This window comes from Agelaius tricolor, unplaced genomic scaffold (genome assembly GCF_023055355.1).
Source record: "Agelaius tricolor isolate 1412-34295 unplaced genomic scaffold, bAgeTri1.0.p SCAF_4, whole genome shotgun sequence".
Lineage (NCBI taxonomy): Eukaryota > Metazoa > Chordata > Aves > Passeriformes > Icteridae > Agelaius > Agelaius tricolor.
The window spans coordinates 34,964,945-34,980,743 of record NW_027269264.1 but is presented as its reverse complement, the minus strand read 5'-3'; the positions used below and the strand labels follow the sequence as shown (position 1 = coordinate 34,980,743).

The 15,799-nt window shown below is 37.5% G+C and overlaps 1 protein-coding gene and 1 long non-coding RNA gene across 3 annotated transcripts in view; both read left to right on the top strand.

Moving 5' to 3' along the window:
- TBCA (tubulin folding cofactor A) overlaps positions 1-13,168 on the top strand; it is a 26,076-nt gene extending 12,908 nt beyond the window's left edge. For both annotated transcript variants that reach the window (XM_071425239.1, XM_071425240.1), the window contains exons 2-4: positions 2,107-2,212; positions 9,273-9,359; positions 12,022-13,168. In XM_071425239.1, coding sequence (XP_071281340.1) covers positions 2,107-2,212; positions 9,273-9,359; positions 12,022-12,102 — 274 coding nt within the window. In that variant the 3' untranslated portion in view covers positions 12,103-13,168. The remainder of the gene's footprint in view (positions 1-2,106; positions 2,213-9,272; positions 9,360-12,021) is intronic.
- Positions 9,367-11,775, top strand: LOC139589124 (uncharacterized). Its single transcript, XR_011678939.1, has 2 exons — positions 9,367-11,021; positions 11,655-11,775. It is a non-coding gene; the product is annotated as an uncharacterized lncRNA (long non-coding RNA).
- Positions 13,169-15,799: the final 2,631 nt, after the last annotated feature.

Here is a 15,799-nt window from a genome sequence, read left to right as displayed (position 1 = left end):
GGATCTAGTACAGGAAATGTCTTCAAATCAGAACTTCTTTAATTGCATTAGGTATCAACATCCCAATCTTAACGAATGATAAGCGGAGCATTAACTTAGATAAATCTGAGTTCTGAACAAAGTCCAGCGGGAAATTTGTCACAGAAAATGTTCTCATGTTTCATATTTCCTGTATATATTTTTTTAAAAGCAGAATATTTCTTGTGACATGACAGCTACTACAGACATAGGTCAATAAATACAGATGCAATTCTCAAGAATGCAGATGTGAGAAAGGTAGGCAAAAGTTCAAAATTAGGTGAGAACATGTAGTCTTTCCCTGTTTGATGAAAGTATACAGACTTGAGGGAACAGTCAGTTTGAAAAGTTGGTGTGCATAGGAGATGTGAATGTGAAAATACAAATAATGTCATGCACTGAACCTTTTGTTTTGGCTAAAATTTAAAATAATGTAAAATGTTTCATTCAGAAATATAAGTTGTCTTTAGTTCCAATGGGGTGCACATTTCAATAAGTGAATCACATAAAAACATTGTTCAATCACACCTCTCCCCTTGCTCCTCGAGGGAATTTGCTGTTTTCATTCAGAAAAAGTCGTCTGTTTCATGGGTTGATTAAAATGAACTTTTTTAGAACCTAAAAGTAGCAAAGCAACTAATACTGTCTGGAATTAAATCAGGTAACCTTGATCAAACAATTAACTCATCCTCTATTAAATCAATATTTACTGATGCTAATACTGGAACTAGTTCCAGTAGTTGGAATTACAGCCACTCATTTAGTGTCTTTATTATTAGTAATTAGGTTCCTGTCTTTCTCCAGTTCTACTTCTCAAAGCTGGTACTTGGCTTACATGTAGAAAATGGCCTGGTCTATTGACCCAGAGTGCATGCTCTGCACACAGCTGAAGATGCTTTGTAAGGCTGACAGCCCTTTCTGGCTGTGTGACTCCATGAGGACTGAAGCAAGTTCAGGTGCATGTTGCTACAGCCCAACCTAGACTGACTGCTGTGGAGCCATGGCTTAGGGCTATTTTAGCAAATAAACTCTTGTAAATAACAGGGAGAGTTCCAGCAGTTGCATTATCAGTATATTCTCATTGGATTTTTTTTTTTTTTGTCATACAGCTGCAGTGGTGGTTTTGTGGCAGCTTCAGTTCACAGGGGTTCTTGACACCCCAATAGCATTCTATCCATTCTCAGCACTCCTTGTAGGGTGCTTAACTGTGACAAATGATGAACTAATTAACACTGATGCACTAATGTGGTCATGAAGCTCTCTACTAGACCCTACCAGACCTTTATTTATTCTCTTTTCATTGTATAATATATTCTTTGCTTCTTGAATCTGCTTATGTTCTTTTGGATATTAAATTACCTTCAAACAATCTTATATAGGTCAATCTTACCCTTGTTTGGGGAAGGATTTTTTTCAGCACGATTTCAGGTCTGCAGAAGTATCTCCATGTTTGTTCTGCTCCTGATCTAGCTGAAGAGAAACTGTTCCAGTATTTTTCAGATCCTGAAAGATGCTTTGGTTCATATCTAGTATTGCATAATCTAAGATATGCCTAATGAATATGTGTGATAAAGTGGGAGATGCAACAGCAAAATTGCAGTAACAAATACTAAAGTTTGATAATTGGATTGCAATGTAATAGTTACAGTAGGACATCATATTAGACTAGCTTAATATTCCTCTGACCTTCAAACTTATTTCTATTGCTCTTGAATTTATGCTTGTTAGCAAAAAGCATCCTGCTCCCAAGTATGGGTCCATTATTATGATTAAAACATGGATTCCTTTTCCTTTGAAAGACAGGAAATAAAGAAATTTGTTGGAATATAAGTTCTGGAACTGTTACTTTTGTCTGTGACCCCCAAACTGGCATCAAGACAAGTGAAGAAAATACTCTTTCTATATTATAGCTAAATTTATCATTTCCTAGATACAGGGGTTTTTTTTGCAGTGGTTAAAAGCCTTTTTGTATAAAATTGCGTATTATCTTCCAGGCCTGTAACTTTTGAGTGGGGGGCTGTTTTCACTGATGTTACTTTTTACTGTAATAGAATGAGACTAACACAATGACTTGGTTGTTAATTGCAGGCTGGCAAAAGAAAAAATTATGTATGAAAAAGAAGCAAAACAGCAAGAAGAAAAGATTGAAAAAATGAAAGCTGAAGCATGCGATGATTATGGAATTAAGAAGCAGGTAAACTATTCCTAGATCTTGTTTTATAAAATCCTTATTGGTTTTCATTTAATCATAGTCATCTTCAGAGAGAGGAATCTCCTGTACTTTTTTCTAGACTCATGTTATATAAATATTAGACTATAATTGTGACATAAAAACAGCCATAGAAATTTCTTGAAGGTGTTAAATTGCAAGGATTATAGTTTATATATATGTATATGATTACTTAGTACTTCATGTCACAATGACTGTCACTCACTCTGTGTGAGGCCATCATGGACTCTTTCTTGGAAATACGGAGAACCTGTAGTGAATACATGGTCTCAGTGGATGTAGGTAAACCAAGTACTTGCTGCTAACTGGAAATGATAGAGCAAAATGAGAATGCCCAGTATTTAATATGAAGGGGAAACATTTCAGCTCTTGAGTATCCTTTTTTACTCACTAGTATCCTTTTGGTAAAATCACAAACCTCAGAGAAAGAAAGCAGTGTGAAGCTGCTGGAGTTTGTAGTGAAGTCATAGATTAGGAGGGGGCATGCTGTACTTTGGTCTGCTCAAGAGTACAGTGTAGTGTCACTGTTAGTATGATTACATTTTTTCTTGGAAGGTTTACCACAAGGATAGTGGTTGCAGACAGTTGGTACATACCCTTTTGGGAGAAAAAGTGTCACATCTACCCACAAGAGGAACATGGATTTGGGAGATTGGTGTTTATTCATTACAGAAGTGTGAAATGTCTGTGTTTCACTGTGGTCCTCATATTATTTCAACTAACTATGTTATCTTTTGATAATGTTTTTTGTCCAAGTATTTCCAAGATGTTTTATCTCAAATCTTCACAGAAATCAAAACTGTACTAAAATTATTTTCACTTAATAGTAATAAACATAACCTTGTGGAGTCCTGTATTTTTTTTTAAACAATGGAAGAATAGGTTAAACAAAATTCAAATACAAAATTAGCAAAAGATAGGAGAAAGCCTTTCTAGAAAAAGTTAAACCAACTTTTTTAGTAAATTCATATTTCAGTTCATATATCGTATGTCCTGCCTTGCTTTCATTATGCCATGGGAATGAAATACAAAGAATTTGTGTACAAATAAAGATTTGTATTTATGGAGCAGACTCGTCTTCTGCCTCACCAGACTGAGACTTGAAGATGTACAAAACAACAGCCTTTCTGAAGATCTGGTGCTAACAAAAACTAATGAGTTCAATTCCTATTTTTAGTGTTGTCCATTCATCAGATTATTTGACTGTATCATGGTATTTCCACAGTGATCTGCAAGATATCATGAAAGTCAAAACCAGTGATGGCTATGAACTTCTGCTGAAATTGTTACCTACTACTTGAAAGTCTTTCTAGAGACCAATGACAAAAGCCTTCACAGAAAACAGTCTTGATTCATTCAGAAATTGCCTGATCCACTTTGAAAGCAATCAGATTCTCCAATGATGTTTTCATTTCTTGTTTATTCAGCACACTTTGCTTTCTGGAAGTTATTATTTTAGGTTATTAAAATTTGGAGACTTCAAAGAAAGTTATATGGTTCCAGGAGAGTTTGCTCAGAACAATATTTTGGATACAGTAAAGACTTTGAGATCATTTTCAGAAAAAATATCTGTAGTTACCCATTTTAAGAATTGCTTCTAGTTAATCTCTAATTTCTTAAAATACAGTTGTAATCTTTATCTTGGTAATGAAAAGTAACATTTGGAGGGTGGGAATGAATTCAGTTACTTGAGACTAGGAGAATAGTTTTAACTATTAGTTTAGCTGAGGTATTGACTAAATCATATATGTGTGTGTGTGTCTCTGTGTGTCTGTGTGTGTGTGTATTTATGTATTTCTATACATGCACAAATCAATCCAGAGTTCAGGCAGGGATTCTTAAAAAGCCTAAAAGCAATACTTTCTCTTGATATAGTACTGTTTTCATTTAGCTTTCTAGTTATAACTCAGAACATACAGTTTTACATACAAAAGTGAATACGGAAAATTTCACTTTAAAGTGGAAAATACCATTCTTACAGCATATGTAGTCTTTAGAGTATGTCTGGTCTGTAATGAGGGATCAGTCCCTTTTTAGAACAATAGGTTTTGATTCAGTATTTTTCTTGTAACTCCTTATGCATTGGGACAACTCATGGTTCCAGTGGACTCAAGTCTTCTCTAGCTGAGGCAGTGACCATCTGGGATGGTTGGCAATTGTTACATGCTAGCCCTCACCTGAACTGTCCAGAAGGACTTGCTTAATGAGAAGCAGATTCAATACCAGGAAAACAAAAAGGACAGTTTTCTTGCAATGCTGTTAGATGCTGAAGATTCCATTGCAAGAAGACTTCGTTGTGGTAATAAATATTAAAATACTTCTGATTTATCCCACCAGGTGCAAGTTCTGCTTATAGTTTCTCTGGGTAGCAAGAAGTAGTGTAGTTCTAACTGCCTACTGATTTTATGAAGTCTTCTACTTAATGAAGTCTTAGTTTCTACTCAGTTATAACAATTCTCAATACATGAAGACTTTCCACAGGACTTCATAATACTGCTTTAATAGAGAATTTTCACACAGTATCATTCAAGTGCAAACTCTAATGTTAGAAACTTGTAGCTTTCTGTGTTTCTGTGGTTGTTGATGTTCATATATAAATAAATATCCTTTCACAGCTCATGCTTTTATTTTGAGACATGTGAGCTGGGGGAAAGCAACAACTCTATGTTTCCTCTCTCTGGGATTGTAGATATACTCTGGTGGTTTTGCTAATTGGCAACATTTTTACTGATAAGTGGGTGGTAAATTTTCCATTTTTTGAATGTAATTCTACAGTTCCAAGTTACTTCTTAAGTTTTGTTATTTCTAGATGAATTAAAAATCCAGTGGATTTAACACAGAATTTAATCTCTGCGTGTCCAAAGTACTTAAGAGTATATAAAGTACATCTTGCTCATACAGTTTTTTTCCAGTATTTGTGAAAACTGCAATATTTCTCTTGCTTTGTTGAGTGAAAGAGTACCTTCTGAAACAGCTAAAAAGACAGGCATTTGGAAATTATTTGCTGTTTTGGAAAATAATGTGAAAGATGGTAATTTGCTGCTGATCTTGTTATTCATGGATTCTTGCTGAAAGGCAGGTTGTAATGTTCTAGAACTTTTAAAATGTCTTTTTAGCCTCAAAGAAATATTCTGGTTAGTTGGCTTTTTACATACTTAGCTCTTTCCAACCACCCACCTGATTGGTTCAAAGTTCCTTCTTCTCACAGATTGAGCAAGATTAGATTAAATGTGCTGTTTTACATCAGTCTGATTATTTGCATAAGTACTTTTTCTGCCCCCTAAGAATAGATGATCTTTGTTTAATATTATGAATTCTAGCTCTAGATCCTTGGTAAAGTTGCAGTGGAAATGCAAGTGAAGACCTAATGCTTCTCCTTATATATTTTGACACTATCCTTAACAAAAGCGCAGTTTGTTTGCCGAAAAGCCAGCAACTTGGAATTCTCTGTACCAAATACCATACAATATCCCTAACACAGACCTGGTATTAAAGACGCATTCAAACTTTATGAAAGAAACCAAATTATGAAGAGGCATTACTGTGATCCTCCTTTTCCCCTTCTGTTTTCCAAAGAGTGTTTTCCTTCTTATCTAGGTAGATATAGTACCTTTTGGATTCTAGACTTTATGTCTTTAATGACCTAAAGTGATCTGCTTTAGAAGAAACAGGATTAGATCTTAACTGAGAGGAGCTGCAAAGAAAACTCATTTGAAATACCAAGGTATTACATCTAGAGTGTTTTCTCCTCCTCCATCAGTTTTCATGCTAGAGGTGGTAGGTAGTTCATTGTTGACACATGGCCATTTCTTGAAGCACTCAAGCACTGTAGAAACCAAACTGTGTTTCCCAGTTTTTTTATTGCAAGGTCTTTCAGGAGTCTTTTGATGAATGTATTTGACAACTTGCCTAAAGCAATTGTGCTGTTGTATCCTGTATTTGTGGATGGTTCAAGCTTCTTTTGGGCCTGGAAGCAAGTAGAACTCATAAAATTGTGTTTCCTACAATTCTTGTGTGCATTTATGGGGGGGGGGGTTTTGTGCCCATATTGACCTTAATGCTGTATCTCCTTTGAGTTCCCTATGCCTAGCTTCTTGCTACATTATCTATGCTGTACTACTCCATAGATCCCTACACCACAATCCTGGCCAAGTACATTGATATTACCAAGGCCCAGTACCTTGATACTACTCCTGTTTACTGCTGAGATGAGAAGTACTGCCATGGTGTGGATTTAAGCTACAAATATGGATTAGCCTACCAGTAGCCTTAGCATGATTATTTATTGTGTGCTATTAGTGGAATTACTAAATTTTGGAACCTTTGGTTTTTGTAATACTTAGAGGTTACTTTTTTTCTTTTAGTCCCTCTCCTTCCACCAGATGTGGCTGTAATTAGTTAATGGATTCCAAGTGCTTTACAGACTTTTTGAGGAAAAGTAGTTCAAACCAGTAGCACTTGTTTTAGCAAACAATTTTCTACATGTCTTTTCCTTACCTCTGCCATCTTTGAGTAGATCCATACTGTTAGGATTATCTGTGCAATAGAAAACAGGCAAGTGATTATGTGACAGTATTTAAAAGCTAGACTATATATTAATTTTTGTGTATGTAATTGGTACATATATGACACATTTACATTTGTCATGGTTTCTAGCCTACCTTTTCTGTTCAGAACACCACTCTTTTCACGTGAAACAATACTGGCATTATAACCTGTGACCCAGTAGTATATCAGGGTGTCCTTCTAAGCACAAGGAGAACCCTATGGAATTTGTTGGGGGTTTTTTGTTTTATTTTGCGGTGGAGTTTTTTGTTGCTTTCAAATTATTTGGATCTACATATCTATAAATCTCTTGATTAGATGTGGGTCAGTTGGGAAAAAAACCCAAATCAACATACTCTGCTTCTGTTTTTTGAAGCTGATAAAACTAATATCTCTCCCTCCCTCATTATTACTACTGCATTTTTAAAAGTTATTAAATTGTTCTTATCTCAGCCCACAAGGTTTATCTTTTCTTCCTGTTGTCTTCTCCCCACTAGGCTGGGGGCAGGAGCAAGTGAGCTGCTCCTGGTACTTAGTTGCTGGCTGGGGTTGAATAATAGTCTTAGCTGGAGTTGGAATTGCTCTGGTCTGGTCAGTGGAATATGAGTTGCTGCAGTGCATGTCACAGGGATGGAAATGGCTGCAGTGCCTGGCATTGGAGTTTGGGTGGCTATCGTGCTTGGCACCCTTACAGTTCCGTCTGAAACTTGGGCAGAATTTTTATAGAATTTAAAGAATAAACGCTTTTAAAAATCCAGTCAAAAAGCTTATATAATTATTTGAACTTTTTACTTTACTATGTATATTTGTAAAAGTAAATAGTCTTATCTGAGATTATCCGCATTTTTTGAAAAGAAATTGGTTTATGCAGAAGTTAAATCATAATGGGTGCACAAAATTCCTGTTCTCCCGGAACAGTCTCCAGCTGTTTGCACTTACTGAATATAGTTCTAGGACTTATCATCTTTCAGATTTTTATTTATCACTGCACCACTGGCACATATAAATAAAACTTGGGTAGCCATTTGGAAATCAGTCAAATATTGTTTTGAATCAAATTATTTGGGTAGATTTGTTTATTTCTTAGAGCAGGCAGGACTATAGCTTACAGAGTCAAGATTTACATGCCTTCCCAGGTCGCTTCTCTAGTGGCACGTATCAAATAAGTTACTAATTTCATATTATCTGTTTAACAAGCTTTACAACACAAAAATATTTCATATCTGTGTGGCACAAGGAAGTAATTATTGAATATTCTCACTCCTGTAGGTATTCTACTACATAAAGCAGAAGGCATCATATCATGCAGTTTATGGCACACCTCATTCTATGGCTGTTACATTGACTGATTAAAGTGTAAAATTAGAAACTAAAGTTTTTTTCTCTCAAAACCAAATGGTCTTAAGTGACACTTAAAAACTTGCTGATAATATCTTGTTACACAAAGCCTTTCTGAATACATAAATGCATTCTTAACTACAGCTTAACATCTTTTTACAATTACTTTTTGATACAGCAGCATTAATACTAGCAGGATGATACCACATAGGAATGGCAGAAAGAAAAAAGCGATTTAAAGAGAAGGCTTTCTGTTGCAGGTTATCCTGAATGGAGATGTTTCATATCTAAATATCTAACAGATTTTAATTCCTAAATAGATTTAACATTACTGAACAACTCTGCACATCTTTTCTTCTCAGTGTTTGGTGTTCAGATCCAGAAATGCTCCATGAAATAAATGTTCCCTTTCTTAAAACTGACGTTGTTTTCTTTAGGAGGTGGCAGGATTTTCAGATTCAGTGGGGTGCCAGTTTAGTAATTTTGTTCAAAGTGCATGGTGAGAATAATCTTTCCCCTAAAATGAAGCACAAGGATATGTAATAACTTTTTATGCATGATAAGCATCAAAAATATGAGCCTGCTGGTCTTTGCTTTTCATTTTTCTTTACCTTTGTCTTTCAGTCAGAGCCTCCTGCAGTCTGCACACAATGTGATCAATAACTCAATAACTTTTTTCATGCAGTAATTATCTCTATGGGGTATTATCTGAACATTCTTTTTCTTTATTACCCAAAAGATGCAGGAGATATTTATATAACCAGCTGATCCCCTTTTGGATGAAGCTGCTTCATGACAGCAGGAGAAAGTTTGTTCTAAATAGACTTTTTAACAACTGCTGAAAACCTTACTAAGCTGTACTTTTTGGCCAAGGGAAAGATTATTCTGAATACTGTCTTGCACTTAAAACTTGATATTCAGTTATGCATAGAGTAAATGTGCTGTAAATTAACGGAGTTTTAAGCAATTATGCTAAGTGAATTCTTTTAAGAAAAGAAGCCTATTCAGAAGATATGTGCAATTGTTCTGAAGTTCCTAGATAATGACTAGATTGCTGATTTTTTAGAGTAAAAACTTATCCTACAAGATAATGTTTCTATCTGGAACATATTCTAATTCCATTGTCTTCTGATTTTCACAGATCGAGATCTTACAAGAGTCACGAATGATGATTCCAGACTGCCAACGCAGACTAGAAGTTGCACATGCAGAGCTTACTCAACTACTAGTGAGTATTGCATCACACCCCAACTGATGAAGAAGTGCTGCAGTTCCTGGATAAACAACTGCAGCAAATAAAAACTGGATTAAAGAATTTTCTGTAGGTCCCAAGACCAGCATCCTATAAGATACCAGTTTTTGCTTTGGATAGCAGTCTTTGCAGACTTGGTCTTCAGTCTGTGGAGACTTTGTGTGTGTGTTAGAAGCTGTCCTTAATGTAATGTACATTGAACATACACTTATCCCAGACTGTGAAAATGGACTCAGAACTCCTGTCCTAGTTCCCTCATGAGAAAAATCAGTTCACTTACTTTAGGTTTTATAGATAGTATAAATGTATATAATATGCTTGTACAGAACTGAAATTGTCAGGTACTTTGGTTACTACTCCTATTATGCTATGGACAAGTCAGAGAAGTCCTTGCTGAGTATTGCTTAATGTTTTATGAAGTGAGCAGTACTGCCCTGCTTTTTAAGATAAAAATACCTTTAGGAATAAGGAGTATGTTGTACAAATAGATTCACTGAACCTATACTATGTTTGGAGATGATAATGCTTATTTTAAAAGCTGCCTTCTCATCAAGAATTCAGCTACACATGTTGGTGCACAATAAATGGTATTGTGAGGCTAAAAATAAACATCCTAAATTATGTCCCAGATATAGTGATGGCTAAAATGCAAATACTTTTTTAATGGAAAAGTCAAGGTGTCCTAATCTCAGGCAGTCTGCCTCTACTGTTTGCCAAAATAAATTCTCAGTACCTGGCAGGATTTAGGGTCTTTTTGTCGCTCATCTAGTTACTGAACAGTTAGTCTAAATTTCAGTGGTGTGCAAAAATGTTGCTGTTGATCCATAGTATGCAAACCTAAAACAAGGAATGGGGACAGTTACTACTGCTGTTAAGAATTTGGAAGTCTTCATGTGTTTCTTTCTGTGCTTAGCTCACCTTCAATGCATTTATTGAAATGTACTGTATCCTAGTATGTTTTTCAATTGTCAGTCTACTTAAGCATTTTTCTAAGAGTACTCTTAATCTGAAGTTTGTTTTTACTCGTCCCTTGGTTTTAGATATTCAACACTTACCAAATAAAGGTATGCATAGGTCAAATCCACTTGCATATGACAGCCACTATCTGGGACCTTAAGCAGGACAAAAGAATTTACCTGTGCTTTGAGTAACACAGAATGTGTGTTTTCAAAAATTATATATTCCTCATTTCATAGAACGGTTTGGGTTGGAATGAACCTTCAAAGATCATCTGTTCCAACTCCCTTGCAATGACCAGGAACATCTTCAACTATATCTGGTTGCTTAGAGTCCCATCCAGCCTGACACTGAGTGTTTACATGGATGTGATGCCTACCACCTCTTTAGGCAACCTGTCCCAGTTCTTCACCACCCTCCACTGTAAAAAACTTCTTCTTTTTATCTAGCCTGAATCTATTCTCCTTTAGTTTAAAACCATCACTGCTTGTCCTGTCACAACAGGCCCTACTAAAAAGTCTGTCCCTGTCTTTCTTGTAGGCTTTACAAACCCAACTTTCAGCCTGTCCAGAAAGGAAAGTGCTCCAGCTCTCTGACCATCTCTGTGGCCTCCTCTGGACTCCCTCCAGCAGGTCCCTGTCCTTCCTGTGCTGGGAGCCCAGAGCTGATGCAGCCCTGCAGGTGGGGTCTCAGCAGGGCAGGGCAGAGGGGCAGAATCCCCTCCCTGGCCCTGCTGCCCACCCTGCTCTGGATGCAGCCCAGGACACGTGTGGCTCTCTGGGCTGGGAGTGCCCATGGCTGGGTCATGTCCAGCCTCAGCCACCAGCACCCCCAATTCCTTCTGGGCAGGGCTGCTGGGATCTGTTCATCCCCAGCCTGGGCTGGTACCAGGGCTGCTCTGACCCATGGGCAGCACCTTGCACAATGGCCTTGTTAAAACACATGAATTTTTCCATGGGCCCACTTCTCAAGCTTGTCCAGTTCCTCTGGATAGCATCCCATTTCTCAGTTGCATCAGCTGAGCTACTCAGCTTGAGTAGCTGATGGTGTTATCTGCGCATTTATGGATCTCACTTTCTGTATCATTAATGAAGATATTAAATAACACTGTTCACCATACAGCGCCCTAAAGGACATCGCTGGTTGCTGATCTCCATCCAAACATTGAGTCACTGACCAGTTCTCTGGCTGTGACCATCCAGCTAATTCCTTATCCAGTGAAGAGCCCACCCATCAAATCCACTTCTCTTCAATTTAGGGAGAAGGATGTTGTGGGGGACCATATAGTCCACAATGATAATTCCCTTTTTGCAGTCTATAAGGACTTCACCTGACTGCCATGGCTTTTCAAATGTCATGGAGAGGAGCATGGCAACTGCATCAGGCAATTCTCCAGGACTCTGGGAAGCATCTTGTCAGGTCCAACAGACTTAGGTATCTCACATTCAGGTTCCTCAGGTTGTCATGAACCTGATCTTTACTTACAGTGGGAGGGACTCGGCTCTCCCAGCCCGTTTCGTAGTCCATCCACTTGAGACCTGTAAGAAGATGCTACCAGTAAGACAGAAATATTGTAGAGTACCTCAGCTTTCTCCTTATTTGTTAGCAGTTTTTACCTTCTTAAATTTAATCCCACAACGGTTATTTTCAGGGTACTCAAAAATGTTGCTTTTGATTACAGGAAAATGAAAAAGAATTGGAAGAAGCTGAAGAGTATAAAGAAGCACGTTCCATACTGGAGTCAGTGAAGCTGGAAGCCTAGCTGTTTTCCAGTTCTCTCCTTATATGCATTAGCACGGGGTCCATTCCACAGTTTCATTTGACTATGGCTCTACTACTTTTGTTGACTTGCTAAAGTTCCCTTTATGCAAACTGAGCTTTCTCTAACTGCAAGGTGCATCAAATAAAGAATATTCTGAAACATTTGTGTGTTCCATATTCGGGCAAAATAGATATATTTCCAGTTCACCTCAATTAAAAAAAAAAGAAAAATAAAGCCCATTTAAAGTAAGTGTATTAGTTAATATAGAGAACTTAACAGTTCAGGCTAAGAAACAAAGTTTGGCTATGTGAGGGACCACTAATTACTTAAGAATGAAACATCTTTATAGAATAGTTTGGGTTGGAAAGGTTCCATCTAGTTCCAACCCCAACATGGGCTTCAGAAGCACCTTATATTTGAAATAATATACATTACAGCATAAAAATCTATACTGAAAGAGAAGGTAGAGCAAATAACCCTTCCCAGTCACCTACCTTTTTTTTATGGCGCAATTTTTCTGTAGTTTTATCAAGTATGTACTCCTTGTTTACTTTTGAGTCCAAGGCAAAAGCTGACTCCAGATCTTTCTCAATGTGCATGGCACTAAGTTGAGCCCAATTCATACAACTTCCATGCATCAAAATTCTTCTGCTTTTCGGGAAACAGGATTTAGCAGGTGACTAGTATATTGTGAGTTGCATCTGCTAATAAGAGTTCTGGACTGAATGCTTTTCTTGAGAGCACTTTGGCCTAACTGATTTTTTTTTTAACAAAATTCAAACCCCAAGACACAAAAGAGAGCTAAGGGGAACTAATGGGTAAGGGAACAACACTTAGTCTGCCCAGAAGACCATTAAAACATTATGTACAAAAGCTGTGGTTTTTTTCAGAGTAGCTTCTCTAAAGCAAATAGTAAGTTCTGTTGATAAACAAGGAAGCTTTTTACATTAGTTTTTCTAGTTTGAAAGTGTTCTGGCATGTTTCTTAAAGGCAACACAAAGCACAGTGTACCTTTTGTGTGGTGCTAAATTGAATATTCAATAAAATTCTTTGTTAATTTGCCTGAGTTTGAGTAAACTGCTGTTTCAGTACTTACTTATGTACCTTAAGCACATTTAGAGTAATGTCTACTTCTTCATCACTGTTAAGCACTGCTCTGGAAGATCAACACCAAAAGATTCCTGATTGGATCAGTCAGAATGATCTACTTTTGAAGTGACCCCAGACCAGTACCACAGAGGGCTAAGAGGTGAAACCTGTTTTGACAGTACAGTTCCATAAGAGAACATGCCTGACTTCTTACCAGCATTGTGTTCTAGACATGGAAGTGCCAAGCAGACACTGCCTGGGTCACAGCACATATGAAGTGCTACTGAGGAAAATATCCGTCTTTGGACACTCATTCACCCAGCTGAATGACCAGTTTGTGACCTCCACTGGGAAAGGTGGCTGGAGTGCACAAAGTGTGTCACAGCTGAAAGACTGCAGCATGAGTCTGCTTGCAGCCATTGAGTGGAGTATGGTGAATAAATGCTGAGCTGAAAAGAAGTGTAGGGAGATGCCAAGTCTGCTGGGTAAAGTAGGGTTTAAAATAAAAATTGCTCTTCAGAAGAAGAAAGAATACACACTTCTGGAAAACAAGCCCAAATAAAAATTATGTGCAGTTGCTGACTACCACAAAAAATGCATATGAAAGCTAAACAGGTGTGACCTATAGTGGCTGAAGGGAAGTAGGATTGTGACATGGCTTAAGGCAGCATTTAGAATGGAAGTCACATGGCCTTGAACTACCACACAAACTTTAGGAAATGTTTCTTAGTGCAGTAGTTTCTAGGGTGAGTGGTTTCTCATGTTTGCCTAATATGTCTCTGTACAAGCCATTTCCTAGCTCCCTATTACTGCATCATGGACCAAGATGATACTCTGCCCTACTACTAAATTCTCTAAAAATGAACATGTTCTGTAGTACAGGAAGTAGCCAGCTTCAAAATCAAGGTATGTTCACACCTGAAAATACTGTCTCCAGATGCCTCTGGAACTGTCTTAACTTCTGAAGGCAGCATGTTTTCAGACTGCCAACATCCTTTAGGAGAAGGAAAGAGCTAAATGTGCACAAGTATTTTGGGTGAAATCCACAAAAAGCATAAACCACACAGAGCTTTTCTATTTCCCTGTAACAAATATCTTGTTTTGGCAACCCACCTTCCCCATCTCTGGCGAAACCTTTCAAGGGAGCTGCAGTCAATCTGTGTTCTAACACTTGGGGCATGAGGGGTGGGGGTCCTTGGTTTAACTCAAGAGGTTCAGGTCAAGGAAGAGGCTCAATTACTGAGCCATACTTCCTCCTAATAGACTGAGGTCCTCAGAATTGCCACATTAGTGTGACAGGTGGCTGGCTGCACAGCTCCTTAAGACTGAGCAATCACCAAGAATTTACTACTAAAATTGGATGGGCTGATCATCCCAAAAGGTACAGTTCTCTTCAACAGACCTGTATGACGAAAGAAGTAGAATAGCAAGTCTGTGCATTTAATATGTAGGTGATACAAGGGTGTTCAGTATCTTCAAGGACAGTATCAGAAAACAAAAGGTTCCTGACAAACTGGAGAAAATTTAAAATACTTATTTTAGTAAGGACACATTTAAATAAGAAAATAAAGCAGACTTACACATGGCAGCAGCAATTTTCTACTGCACCAACATAGGAAAAAGTCAATGCTGGACACCATTTCTGAGAGATATAGAAGAATTTTAGTGTATTACATGCAAAACATTAGTTTAGCTCATAAGACACGGCCAACAACCTTTACACTCCCCTTTTTATTAGAAAGGTTTTATCTAGAAGCTGCAACTAAAAGAGATGAACAAATAAGGATTGAGAGGAAAACAGTGAAAACTGTGAAAAAGACTGAAAAATGGTCTGTGCAAAAGAAGGAACAAATCCAGACATTTTAGCCTGGAAAGTACTGAGGGTAGCAGTGGTAATAATCTTCAAGTGTAAACAGAATTACAGAGGAAAATAATAAATTTTTCTTGGCAGACAGAGTAAGATGCAATGAGCTTGAGTTACAGTGAGGGGTAAAAGTATTTGACAGGTTCCTTCCTTAAGAAACAACTAAGACAAATGAAGCTCTAGAAGAGACTGTCCATGGAGGCTGTTTGAGCTGCCTTCCTAGAGGTCTTCTCTTGACCAGGCAGCTCAGTCACTCATGACACAGGGACCACTGATCCTGCCTCATATTTACACATTAGGGAAAAGCATCAAAAGGTGGATAAGCATTCATAGTTTCTCAATAACACTTCTCACTCAAAAATACAATAGAGTTGTTACACAGCTGAAATTAATGACTTTGAATACAGCACAGAGGAGATCCCCAGAGTCCCCTCAAAGGAGACAATTCAGTGATACCTACCTGACTTTTCAGATGTTGCACTGCACATTACAACACAGGACACAAAGAAGGTGAAAATGGTCTTCCTTAATGAAAGGACCAGATTAACTCATTTTTTTCTGACTTTCCACTTCCTATTCACATTTCTGAACACTTATCAAACACACACAATGGTCAAAAGTACCTCAGGTTCCCACTTGTCATTTTATTTTATGTGTTAATTTGTGCACAAATGAGCTCATTCAGGGCAAAGATAGGAAGCAAGTTTGAAGTGCAGCTGAAATCAGAAGGATGGAACTTGCAAG